The sequence below is a fragment of the Manis pentadactyla genome, chromosome 17 (genome assembly GCF_030020395.1).
Source record: "Manis pentadactyla isolate mManPen7 chromosome 17, mManPen7.hap1, whole genome shotgun sequence".
Taxonomy (NCBI): Eukaryota; Metazoa; Chordata; class Mammalia; order Pholidota; family Manidae; genus Manis; species Manis pentadactyla.
The window spans coordinates 57,448,156-57,461,930 of NC_080035.1; the positions used below are offsets into that span (position 1 = coordinate 57,448,156).

The 13,775-nt window shown below is 42.4% G+C and overlaps 1 protein-coding gene across 2 annotated transcripts in view; it reads left to right on the forward strand.

The window, feature by feature from the left end:
* The first annotated feature begins 8,588 nt into the window (after positions 1-8,588).
* Positions 8,589-13,775, forward strand: part of ITGBL1 (integrin subunit beta like 1) — a 220,713-nt gene continuing 215,526 nt past the window's right edge. Inside the window, exons 1-2 of one of the 2 annotated variants that reach the window (XM_057494564.1) lie at positions 8,589-9,045; positions 9,949-10,166. In XM_057494564.1, coding sequence (XP_057350547.1) covers positions 8,948-9,045; positions 9,949-10,166 — 316 coding nt within the window. In that variant the 5' untranslated portion in view covers positions 8,589-8,947. The remainder of the gene's footprint in view (positions 9,046-9,948; positions 10,167-13,775) is intronic. The other variant, XM_036893712.2, reaches the window with a different exon arrangement.

The window sequence follows — 13,775 nt, forward strand, 5'->3', positions numbered from 1 at the left end:
TTCATGTTTTTAACAAATCTGAATCAGATCAAAGCAATTGATGACATCTTGCATCTCTATTGGCCAAGGCAGTCATGATGATGCACAAATGTCCAAAGATTTATTCTTGCAACTTGCAAAATGGTGTCAGCCTCTCGGAATAAAACCCCAGAGATAGTAGCACTCTTGAAACCAAAAGGGCGTGATGACCAGGTATGCACCACGGTGATTCACATGAGCTGAGTGAAATTCTAGAAGTTGGAACCAAGCTTTGGCTAGCCATACAAATATGTTCATAACTCAACACAGGAGGAGTTCGATTTCTTTCACAGATTGTTTTAAGTAAAATCGCATTGTCAACACTTAACACAGAATATGATGTGGTATGAAAAACACAGTCATACAATTCTAAGTTGAACAGTGAATAGTTAGATTTTGCAAATAAGTTTTAGGAATATCTCAATCAATTTATTTCATTTGTGTTTTCTCTTTTATTTATGGAATACAGAAATATGATAAAAATGTAGTTTTAGAAACCCTCAAAGATCTCTTTCAATAAGTTTAAAATAAAAAATAACTGATAAGAACACACATCATGGTTTAGTTGGCCACATCTTTTTCTTTCTCAGTGGTACATAGAATGACAATGAGTCTTACAATGGATGGTTATCTTACATTTGATGAACTACAGTATGGAAAGTGACTGACAGAGCATAGGTTTTCAATGAAAGTGAATGGACTTGATTTTTCAATGAATTGTTAGTTCAGTAGCCTTAAAAATCTTCAGGCAATAATGCTATGGGAGAGCTAACACAATGAAAATAAAAATATACAAGTTAAATCATTTAATTGACACCTTCTTGTTCCATGTAGGGCTCTTTCATTAACTTGTTACATTTCATGGCTCTCTCTTTCTATCCACAGTAATATCCAATTAATTGCACAAGTCCTAGGAGGAGAGTTAATTAAAAATATAATTACTAAACAATGAACACTATTTTCCCATTGTGTTTAATATCCTTGCAGTACACTAGGAACTATTAAAGACATGTAGGTTTTTAAGAGTTGTTGAATATGAAGCTTCATTTGACTCAATAATGCCAAGGGAAGTGATTTAGGGGCAGAATTAACTAAAGGAACAAGTTGCTTGACCATTTCCACTAGAGCTTGAAAGGCAAGTGTAATTTACGATGTTGCCATGATGAAGAGGAAAGCAGAAGGGGGAAGAAGTGGTAATCGATGACTGAATTACAGACAAGGTAATGAGCTGCTGTCTCTCCAAAAACCGGTTTTATCATTCCAGTTCTTACTCAGCTACTCAGTTTTCTTCTTTTTGGTTATTGGCCTCAAGTATACACTTTCCCTTTTCCTAAAGGAATCTAATTCATTGCCCATTTACAGAAATTCATCTAGATTGATTACCAGGCTTATAGTAAATGGAATGTTCTAGAAGATTGAATTTCTTCAGTTATGAAAATAAAAATGTTTGCTGACAGTTTCATCACAATAAGATGATGTTTACAAGTTGCCTAGTCAAATTACATCAAAGCCCAGGTAATGACTTTCACACCTATAATTTCAGTTTGTAAATTGCATATTACCATGGGAAAATGTTCAGCTCTGATACGGTCTCTTCTACTACTGGCATTATTCCTGCAATGCTTAGCAATGTCTCAGAAAACGCTCTCAGGACAGGTCTCTGGATTCGCCATACACACCCTGCTGAGCATCTCTCCACCTAGACAATCTCCCTTAAGTCTGTTTATCTTTTCTGATTTATGTAGAATGGATCTCACTCATGTCAGAATAATAATGAAAATAAGGGAAACAGTAGTGTGAATAAAACTTCCATAACAGGGTGGTGTATGGTGTACACCGCACAAAAGCCTGGAGTAGTGCCGAAGGGAGGTGGTGGCTGAGCAGCTTCATGAATCAGCCTCAGCGGTGGGAAGGGCTCTGGCAATGAGTTCAGATAAAAATATACATGCATGAAACCATTTTACCTTCTGGAAACTTTTGCTATATAAACTAGCTCTATGTCAGTGCTCATTACCAGAAGACTAAACACCAGCTTCTATCATTTCCATCTCTAATATGTGTGCACATGTCAGCAAATATATATAATATGTATTTATAATTATATAATGATATTTACATACAATTATATATTAGAATTGATAATATTTATATGTATGTATTTGCTGTCATAGTGCATGTTCCTATTCCCCCTTTATTGCTGGGAGACTGGACAAATATATGGAGACAATATAATAAGAGAAATTTAAAATTGGAGAGAACCGCTGTTCCCTTCCACCATGCCATTTTTGAAACTGAAATTCAGCAGGTTAAGGAAACTGGCCAAGATCAGGGAGCTATTGGATAACAGAGCCAGCATCAGAAACATAGTTTCTGAGCAAACTGTTCAATGTTCTCTCTACTTGTCTGCTCTTGATTATATCCTCCTACTTATTATTAACTGATTAACAGCTGAGCATGACTTTAGGAATTAAGAGTCTATTAGTTGGGATGAAATACTACTGAAGTGACAAATCTCTTTTCCTCTGAAGTCGTTGAAAACAACTTTTAGATTTTTTTTCCCTCTAAAATTTCCCTTTGGCATCAACTAGTAGTATAAAAATACTCAGAAGACTGAAAGATTGTTTCTTATCCCAGAGGGTCCTAATATTTCTAGGTGTTTTTACTACATGAGATGGGGGGTGGAAATGCTTTCTGCTTCTGCAGTAATGTCTGGAAAAGATGGTAACTAAACACCTTCTTATTCCACAGTTCTGGCCCAGCTGAAAAGTTCTTTTTCTTGGAAATTAAACTTATTTTTACTGCCACCTGGGAATATTTAGCCTTCCTGAAAGCTTTACTGTACTTTTGATTTTACTATTTGAAAGTCTAGAAGCTTTTAAAGATTTTGGCTTTACTATTTGAAAACCTAGTAGCCTCCTTTTAGTTGAAAATATTATCCAAGTAGGTTTTGAGTGAAATTGAGTTTTTTGGGGCTTTTTCTTTTACTTCAAACTTAACTCTAAAGCCATAGAACAATAAGTGTGCCACACATATATGGAGCAGTCAGTAAGAGCTGTCAATTACCTGACTCTGGCTTAACTTTCTTGATATTTTTTCATGACAACTATACTTTTCTTGCTGATTTTTATGTCTTAGTTGTCTAAATTCATCTCATAACAGTGTGTTAATTTTTCCCTTCCATTAAACTTGCAATACTCTCCTTTAGTTAAAATTGTTGAATTTAATCAAGGTGTATCACACATTTAAAAGTCATTCATTTATCCAGTCACTCTATGCAAATGTTTGTTGAGGTTCTTCTCTGTACCAGGTACTGGGCTACAGCAAAGACTGAGACAGCCAAGCTCCTTGTGCTCATGGGACTTGCGTTTAAATGGGGAGGGGTAGATTATACTCAGTAGGTAAATTCGTGGAAAAACACTGTTCATTTCTGGTACAGGCTACCAAGAAAATAAAACAGAATAGGGGTACTTGGTTAGGAGAGCAGCTTTAGACAGAGGGAGGAAGGAGAATAGATGGAAGGTAGGAAATAAAGTAGGGAGGGAAGGAGGAAGAGAATAATCATCAATCAATCAATCAATCTCCTAAAAATCTTATTCAACCTCACATCTCACACATCTTGTTGCCTTTAATTTTTGAGCCTTTCCTGCCTTGTTGCTGTGAAGCATAATGACGGCGCTATCCAGCTCTACGGCTCCCATGTTGGAGGTGGGTGAGGATGTCAGCACGGTTGCAAGTTGGGATAGGAGGACTGTCTCGTATCGGAGTGGTCAGTGGTGGCGCTGTTCCTGACACCTAAGACAGTCCCTAGCAGGGGGTGCCCTGCGGAGCCCTCGGCAGCCCATACTGTCATCAGCAAGGGGATGGGTGCACAGGCCCAGGAGAGGGGATCTGGGTGGACCATCCATTATGGACACAGAGTCCAAACATAGAGTGTCTTGTATGAAATTACGGAGTACTTGAGCATTATGCTATACACAATGGAGAGCAGGTCAAATATTTTTCAATAGGGAAGGATGTGGTGAAATAACTATGTTAGAAAGATCTGGTAGGGAGTAGGCTAAGGCTGGACACAGAAGGATGAATGCAGCAAGGCCAGGTGGGGAGCTGTGGCAATGGTGCACAAGATCAAGGTAATGGTACAAGGAAAGATATTGAAACGGGAGGCTAGGTACTTAGAGGTGGAATCGACATGATTCAGGATCCACTGGATAATCTGGTGAATTGCAGAGAGGAACCAAAGACCAGTCTCAGAATTATGACTATAGGAATTAGGTAAATAATGATAAAATTAATAAAAAATTAGGACTTATGGGAAGAGGACCTGGTGTTATTTGGATTTGTGTTTTATCTATGTGATGTTATCTGACAACTGATCAGAATCCACTGTATCACCCGCATCCTTTGTTGACTCATAAATCTATTTTTCATGTTGTGCATAATTTCCAATTAATGTATTCATACCAGATGTATGTATTTAGTATGCAATATGTATTGGGCATGGTTTTAGGCAAAAAACAGGTGTGAAAGCCTGTTTTATCCAATAAACTATGATTAGTAAGGCAACTGATGACATCCTTCATAATATTCTTGTGAACAAAATGAAGAGAGGCTGATTCCAGACAGCTCAGTGCAGTGGTAAGTGATTGGCTCTCCTGTTTAATTTGTGCTGATTAAGGGAATGCTATTGTCTTGAAGAAAGACAAGCTTGGTCCTCACTTAAGCTTGGTCCTCAGCCTAACTTTTTAAAGCTAACTTATAAATTATTTAGGTAAAGATGGAGAAAGGATGTTTATCATATTTACTTGTGGAAGAGTGAAATAAATATGAAAACAGTATCTGTAATAACTTTGATTCTCTGGACAAAAGAGCTGAGCCTAGATAAAATCTAACAAAGAAAAATATCAACTTGTATTTGGGGAAAAATATACTTGTAAAAGTACAAGACTGGAGTGATGAGAAAGTAAAAAAGCTAATGTGGACTTTAGTTTATTAGTAGAAATATTACATATGAAATATGAAAATGCCAATCTGTTTCTGTTAGAAGATGTCTTCAGGAAGACATGACTGCTGGTTGACCCGTGAGCTAGAGCCTGGCAATTGGAGGCTCCTCACCTGTCGCCTGTCCTTGGAATGTACCTTCTGCCTACTGTTTGCATTGTTCCCGTGGTAGGAGCCGTTTTCAAGGGCACAGCCTTGAGAGAAAATGTGGTTTTGAGACCATCTGGATGGTCTGCGCAACTGAACCCAGTTAAGGCTTTTACATAAATATTTATTATTCTGGTTGGTGAGTGTGGAAATCTACTCATCTTATGGCCACTCATGACAAGCCTCATATGAAACTTCCCTTGCTTATTACACCTACCTGCCACCTCCCAGTCTGGAGTGGCTGCTTCTTTCTTTGGTCTCTCTATGCACCCTGTGTTCCAGGCCAGTTTATAAAACCACAGTCCCTCACATGGTAGAGCTCACATACCTTCTGGTCTCAGTTGTGTCTGTCACATTTTACAGAAGCATCCACAGCAGACAAGGCAAAAACACTCAGGAAATGAGGGTTCTGAAGCCTGGAGGTTGTAATACATGAGGAAAGGGAGATGGAAATGAGAATGTTTATCCTGAAGAGTGCAGAATTATTTGGGGAGTAGGTGGACAGGTGGTGGGGCTGGGATACACATACAGTTTTAAAGATTTTAAGCAAGGCTCATGGCCAGGATATTATTTTAAATGACCCCTTGGAGTAGATCTGAAGCTAATGGGTGAAAACTGGAGGTTGCTCCCAGGAAGGGATGTGTGCCTCCTGAATTTTGTTTTCTGACTGACTCTACCTAAGCATTTGGCAGGTGTTTTGCACATTGTCAACAGATTTAGTCTTGGACTAGCTGACCTTTAAAAAAAGTCCCTTGAGCCCTGAGATTCTGTGATTTGTGACCTGAGGAGTCAAGGACTATGTTCAAGAACTGAGATGTTTTCAATCCCTTTGAGTTTGGCTCCAGATGTGGTGGGGGAGATCCTCCCAGGCACCCTCACTGCCTTTGCCCCAGAGTTATCACAGGGCCTTCAGGGTCAGTGAGGAACTCAGGGTCTTCCATGGAGCAACTGGGCCCCGCAGCCGCCCTCATCAGAATGTGTGCCCTGGAGGCTTCTGCAGACTGAAAGGGGAGAAAGCAGGTATTCCCAAGGCATTTATATGGTGGCAGACAAAAAAAAAAAAAGAAAAGAAAAATCAAAGTTTGCTGAAAGGAAAACACTCTAAGTTATTTCTTTTATTTTGACAGTTTCTGTGGATTCAAGACTTTCTACTGAGTCACCAGGTCAGCCACAATATAACCATGTCACTTTACTGGGAATATTATTTCTAAGTCTCAGTAATACAATGATCTGAATATTTAAATGCTCTCAGCCACCGAGAACACACTATCTTTATTTCACAGCTGCACCCTCTGAATGATAAGACCCCTCAATGTATACAAATGGTATGAAAATGCCACCGGTTAAAAAACTTGTTTTAATTCATGAGAGAAATGTACAACTATCAGGTCTCTATTTCACAGTGATTCTTTTTTCCCTCAAAACATAAGTGAAAAGTAAGTAATTCATGACTCACTGATTAAAAGTCCCATGTTTTCATTGCAAATTCCTAGTCAGGCTTTGGTATTGATGCTTCCCTTCTACTATTCCCATATTCTCTGAGTCACCAAGGTTTTTAATGTTGGCCGGAGTGTCTGTTCCTACGTCCTCATAGTGTTACACGTGGCTAGGGAGGAATTGCAATGCCAGAAGTTGAACTGGGAGTGTAAAGAGGATCCTTACGTCCAGGCATCAGTAGCCCCAGTCCTAGGTCCACACTTTGCAAGCTTCTCAAATTCTGATGTGCAAATAGATTTCTCAGCATGCTGTTCTGAGGCAGCCTATGATTCAGTGAGTCTGGTGTGGGGCCTGAGAACCTGCATTCCTAACAAGTTCCCAGATGTGGCTGCTGCTGGTTCACAGATTACACCCTGTGAATATCTGGTTTAGTGACTCCCCTTTGTCTCTCCTCCATACACCCCCTCCCCACAGGCAGAGTAGCTCATGAGATCCAGTAAATGTGCCAACTCAGAGCCTATTTCCTCTGCCTAAACCACTCTTTGGTATCCTGGACTCCAGAATTCCCTGCCCAGACTACTCTGTGGCCTGCGTATGCCTCTCCCCAGTCTGCTCTCTGGATGCAGATCCCACCACCAGTGGGTCCCCATGTTGGCCTGAGGGTTGACAGAAGCTCAGTCATTTGGAGAGGCTAAGCTGTGCGGGCTAGGATGGGCCTCGGACAGAGCCCTGCCTGGTACAGATGGAGGCTGGGGATGCAAGAGGAAAGGCCCGGGCTCGGTTCTGAAGGCCCTCATTTGCCTTTTTGCAAATGGGATGGCCTTATATCTGTTCATGTAAATGGCAGGGAGAAAGCCCATCCTCTTACAGCTTATCCCTGATTTTAAGGCCACAGAATCACAGCTTAGATGGTTCTGTTTCATGAGAAACCACTGCATCTAAAATTCTTGTCTTAGAGCAAGGAAGAACATTTTCTGCCCTTTCGTAAAAACTTCTAGTACACTTTCCCTAGATGACCAGGCAGTGTAGGGGATGGTGTATGGGTTTTGAGATCCTACAGATTTCAGCTGACTCCCACTCCAACTTCTTGTGTGAACATGAGCAACTCTGTCCCTTTTGAGCAAGAGGTCATTCTTTCATCTTTATAAGAATGCTTCCCCATGCTCTTCCCCACCTTCTCCATGTCCATCCAATTTACCTCTATTCATCCTTCAACCTTTAGCTCAAATGGCACCACCTTGATGAGATGGGTGCCTCTTGCTAATTTGGAAGTCACCACCATCCTTTTCCATTGTGCTTGCAACCCTGTTCCTCTTATATTTGTGTTTCTATTTTGATTAACCTGATAGCCTGCTGGATATGAAGAGCAAGGGTCTCATCTCTTTCATGCCCTGCTGGGTCCTCTCTGTCTGGCACAGAGTCTAGTACCTGACAGATGCCAAATCTGTCTTTGCTGAATGAGTAAATGTCTATGTGTCTATCACAATTAGAGATAAGATGTACTAAGCGACTGGCACATAGTAAGTGCTTAAAAAGTGACGCTGATGATTTTTCAGTGCAGTTGACACCATAATCAGACATTTTCTTTCATTTCCTCATACTTGATTCATGGGAGATGATGGGGTGAATTTGGGACAACTACAATTTGAACTGTCCAAGTCAAGAAAAAAATGTAGAGTGATAAATGGCTGGCCACAATAACTAGAAGGCACAACACACTTTAAAGGCTTAAGAAATGAAAGACTGACAATTTAAAACAAAGAATTCAAAGTAGAAGAGAAAGTTGCATTTGCCAGTGTTGCTTACTCCCCCTCCCCCCCCACGACTCACACCCCAAAGAGCGCGTCTTCTTAAAAAGAATGTGGAGAAAGCAGTTTCCTAGGCCAGCGTTCCCGCTGACATCACCAGCCTCCCCCTTCCCCTTCCCAACTGGAGGATTATTTTATCTGTCCCTTTAATATTAGCCTGCCCAAATATTCTCTCCTCAAATATTTCTGGGGCCTGTACTTGGAGAAAGAAACGATTTTTTTCAAATCTGTGAACAGGACATTTTTCTTTAATGTCAAAATAAACCATCTGCTTGTACAACTGTTTCTAATTACTTCCCAGCCTAGACGCTCCACTTGAGGGGTTTGGTACCAGCACCCCGCCCAGAGCGGTGCCGCTGCCCGGGTCCTCGCAGGCAGCTCATCGACGCATTGGCAGCTCGGGGAGAGCCTGGACCTGCGCGCCGGGGTGTCTGTGGGTCCGTCTGCCAGGCCATCTGCCAGGGGCACCTCTCCGCCCTGCAGCCTCCGCGAGTCCCGTGCCGCAGAGGCGCCGCCGCCTGCCCAGCGCGGGGCTCAGCATGCGTCCCGCAGGCTTCAGGAACTTCTTGCTGCTGGCGTCCTCCCTGCTGTTCGCGGGGCTGTCAGCTGCTCCTCCAAGCTTCTCGCCATCTCTGAGGTACGTCTGCTTTCTTATTCTTTCAAACAGACCTGCCCGGCTTTCCGTGGCAGGAGTCAAATTTGCAGGATGGCTGCCCTAAGCCGATGGCGGTGAGGAAGTTGGACTCGAGATTAACTATTGTCAACCTGTTTCCATTCCTTTCCTTGTATCTACGCTGCGTGCTGCTGAGCCTCTGTGCTTTTGCTTTTCCTTCAGAAAAATACAGTAATTAAATAATACATAACTTCCTACTCTTCCAAAAGAGACTAGGAGGAACTTCCACCACGAGTTAGAGGCAATTCTACGTGTACCTGTATGTTCACACAGCCTATAAGGCAGAATGATTTCCTGGAGTCTGTGTTTTGAAAGAGAGTTTGTATTGCATTTTGAAAGAGAGTTTGAGGCACATCGAAATAAACTTTCCAAAAGTACATACAGTTCATAAGCACTGCTTAACACAGCTTTAAAAAGCATTAGGCTGTATATGATCCTAGCATGCACAACTTTTTCTTTTTCATACAATAACTGCCCCTGGCCTTCAGAAAGCAATGGGACTTTTCAAAGAGAACTGGAAAGTCAGCCAAATGTCATACTTCGGATTCACTTGTATTTATTATAAATGCGCTTTTAAGATCCAGTGACAGGCCGCCAAGACGCAGGGCTGGATCACCTTTGTCCACCTGAGCACGGTGCTGTTCTTAGGGGGCCAGGTCACCGCTTAGGCATTTTGAGTCACAGCCATTTCTCAAGTGATGGCGGTGGGTGGTGCCCGCTTGGCCCCAAGAGAACGTGGGGTCTTGGGCTCCTATCCATGGCGTTGGCATCTCCATCCGGGTGGTCTCTGGGGGGAGGCGTGGGCTCAGAGCAGAGGGGCAGTGTCTGTGTCTGACGTGGTCCTGCTGTGGTTTCTCTCCCATGCAGAAGCGGGCCGGGGGCGGCGTGCAGGCTGGCCCGGGCCGAGTCGGAGCGGCGGTGCCGGGCGCCCGGGCAGCCCCCAGGGGGCGCTTTGTGCCACGGCCGGGGCCGGTGCGACTGCGGGGTCTGCATCTGTCACGTGAGCGAGCCTGGCATGTACTTCGGACCCCTGTGTGAGTGCCACGAGTGGGTGTGCGAGACCTACGACGGCAGCACTTGTGCAGGTAAGGGGCGCGCCGCCTCCTCCCCGCGTCGCCCAAGCGCGGAGCGGGAAGTCGCCCTGGGGTTCCGGTGCAGCCCAAGCCCTCCCCAGACCCCTGGAGTTCCCTTCGCTGGGCGCCAAGGCCTGCTGTCTGCTCGTCTGATCTAGAATCATGCATTATAATACTGTCCTCTGCCCTGGGGCCCAAACTTCAGTGGAAATATTTGCAAGATTCAATCAATTATAAATCTGACTTGCCTCTATTTTAGCTCCTTATTACAGTCTAAGTCTCCCAACTGCCTCACACATGGAGTTATTTTGTTGAGCTCTTCTACCCTAATTGAGAATGGTAATCCTCGTATTTGCAGAGCATAAACCTGGATTTTATTTTCCCCAAGGATATACAGGGGAATATTACATTCCTAAATTCCAGAAAGCAGGTTGTTTCCTTGAACTCTGCTGTGCCCTCACACACCGAGGGTATCATTCGCAGATAGCAGTGCATATCAGAAAACTGTAACAAGGGAGAGATGAGCAGGCCCACATTTACTTGGAAGAGATTGTTTTTGTATTGTTCTAGTCGCTTGAAGTTTTCAGCTGCAGTGAAACTTGGTATTTTGTGAAGGTGGAGTGAAAATAAATTTATTTCCCTTGCACATTTTTAAGGAGTGATTCAGGTTCTTATATTGGAAAGGATCAAAACTTTTTTTTTGTAGAGAATACCCTTAGCTTCTAACAGTTTTATGTAAACAGGTCGTTTACTTAAGGCCCAGTGCCTCGATTAGGTCAGTGAATGATATAGGTACTCCTTTAATACAAGGACAACACAATGTTTCCACCCAGTGTTGGGCAAATTTGTAGGAAAAAAACCTCACAACTTATTTTATGTATAATGTAGCTAAGGCTAAGAGTCCAACACTAGAGAGACCAAGAATGAGTTTATAGCAGGATGTGTTTTTCCTGGTACCTGGGCCCAGAAGTGCATCGTAAGCACACTTAACATGCAGGCTGTTTGGCTGTGGAAACAATAGTCATGTAAGTACTGTGGAGGGGCACAGGTGCTTTGCACGCTTTGTTTACCCTCTAAAAATTGTCTTTTAACTCGGTCAGTCCCGCAAGCTGCAGTATTTTAAGGGCAGCCCTTGTAGTGAAAGTTAAGGATGGTCTGATAATTCATTCCAGATTCAACTGTCCCTTGGCTTCTTTTGCCTCTGGTGAGGCCTCTTCAACATCATGGTTCTGAACATGTTTTTCAGGGCAATTTTGTATTGTTCTTTCATTGGAAAAGTAAGAAATAAGATGGGTTTTCCACCGGCATAGGCATAACTAGTTATGGGTGCCATCAGAGAAAACTCCCCTACTGAAGGAGCTTGTCTGGCTCCTTCCTGTAAGCCTGTGGTACCTATGCACTTGTTGATTTCCCAGGGGAAGTGATTGTTATTTACTCCTCTAGCATCGTTGTCACTGTGTTCCTTCCGTCCTGAAACAAAATGCAGTACCCAGTCACATGTGGAGTTGCTTGTTTATGTGTGCATTCCTGTAGGAGGTGAAATACTTCTCTTTATTTCAAGGCTGAATGAAGTAATTGTGTTCATTTTTCACTGTCATTTTTTCTGACTGGTGCCTGGCGAGGGCTGATCTACCAGGCTTGGTGCAGATTCTGCCCCTGTGAAACTCTGGCTGCATTTGCCAGGCCAGTGGGGAAGCCCTGCACAGCATATTGGGCTGCCTTGCCAGCTTGCCCACTTGTTCCATGCTTCAAATTTAGCTTTGCAATTATGTCTGCAAGAAACAGCGCCTGTATTATAGCCAGTGTAGAGAAAATGAAAGTTCCGATGGCCAGGATACTCACCTGACTGTGGTTGGCTTGCTCACTGCAAACGTGTGGGCAATACATTATTACTGACTCTATATAAAGAGCTCTGCCTGGTGCTCTGGGCTGCACGGCTGCAGGAGAGCAGAGGTTGGAGTGGTGGCAGTGCCGAGGACAGAGACTGGGACCGGCTTGCTGTATGCAGTGGACAGGATTGTAGCGCTTGACCTGCCTCCGTGGGAATAAAGTTAGGTATAAACCCTCTCACCCCAAGAATGTTCCATTGCCATTGTTTGGTCTCACCGAATCAAGAGTGAACTTGCCCAGGGCTGAAACACACTGGCAAGACAGCCATTAATACAGGGTCAGAGCAGGTTGCCTTTTCTGATTTTGGGGCACCTGGGCCTTCGCCTCTGTGATAAGCCCTTCTCGTGCTTTTGTTTGAAAACAACATCCTGTCCTGGTAGTGTTCATAGAGTGGTTTAGACTATGGGCTCTGGGGGATAATTTCCAGGATTCAATCCCAGCTCTATTGCTTAACAGCTGTGTGAATTTAGGCAGTTACTTAAACTTTCTGAGTCTTGATTGATATTTTTATCTATAAAATGGGAGTCATAATAGTGCCTACCTTACAGGATTGTTGTGAGTTTTAACATATGTAAAACTTAGAATAGTGTTTTGCACAAAGTAAGTGTTCAGTACCTATTACTGTGCATATATATATATATAAAATGTGATTATAATAGTGATGCACAACAGGTGAGCTGGTGTGGATAGATAGATGCTAGACAGATAAATAATTTGGTTTAGTATTTGTTGGACATTTGATCCACTGAAAGCAATTTTGTTCTCCCAGTGTAGTCTGGACTTGTTATTGATCCAAAGCTCAGAAGGTTGAGCAAGGATAGCTATTTTGGCCCAGCCTCAGAGCAGCTGTATTAGATACACCATGCCCTTTTAAAGTTAAGTCCGTTGGGATTCTTATACTGTGAATCATAAGCATACTTATTTTGGTTTGAGCTGGTTGACGGTGATTATGTGTGCACTATCACAAGTGGTCTGTTCTTTTCAGTGTCCACTGGTTCATGTCATATGCATCTTCCTCAGACTTACAGAGCAAAAAGGTCTGGCTCAGCAATTGTTCCTGTGTGACGGTCTAATAAGGAGTGAACTAATTTTGATGAAATATTTAAGAACAATAAAATGTTTGATTATATAAAAACAATCTTATGGTTAATATTTCTAGGCATCTCTGAATAACTCCCTGAACTGCTATGATTAAACTTAAGTAAAACATTGGTTTCTTAAAAAACTTCTCTAGACAGTTTTGAAATATATCACTTGTAAGAGTTTCAGTTTTAGTAACTGGGAGGAGCTAATTGAATTCAATACTTTTCAGGTGCTGTGTATTTTCTAGCCTCTGCATTTGCTGCTGAAGGGGATGTAAAGATGTGGAATATATGAGAGCTCCCCATTGAGTACGGAGGTTAAGAAAAACACTAACTACCTGTAAGGCAATGCAGAATAGGGTTTCTGCAAATTTCTTCGAGGGTTCTATTGAGGCAGAGATGAAATAATATGATGAAAAGTTCTTGAGAAAGAGGTAGTATTTGACATAGTCTTTAAGTAAGGATTTTTTTAGTCCAAAATGTGGGCTGTTGAAGTTCTGATTGAAGCAAAATTCAAGCAAAATTTAGAGGCAGAAAAGCATGAGGTATGTTTGGGGAATAGGGAGAGATTGGAGTGTCGGCTTGACTGGACCTTAGAGCCATGGGGAAAGTACTAGAAGGTTTGTTTAGAGTTACAGATGGACATATA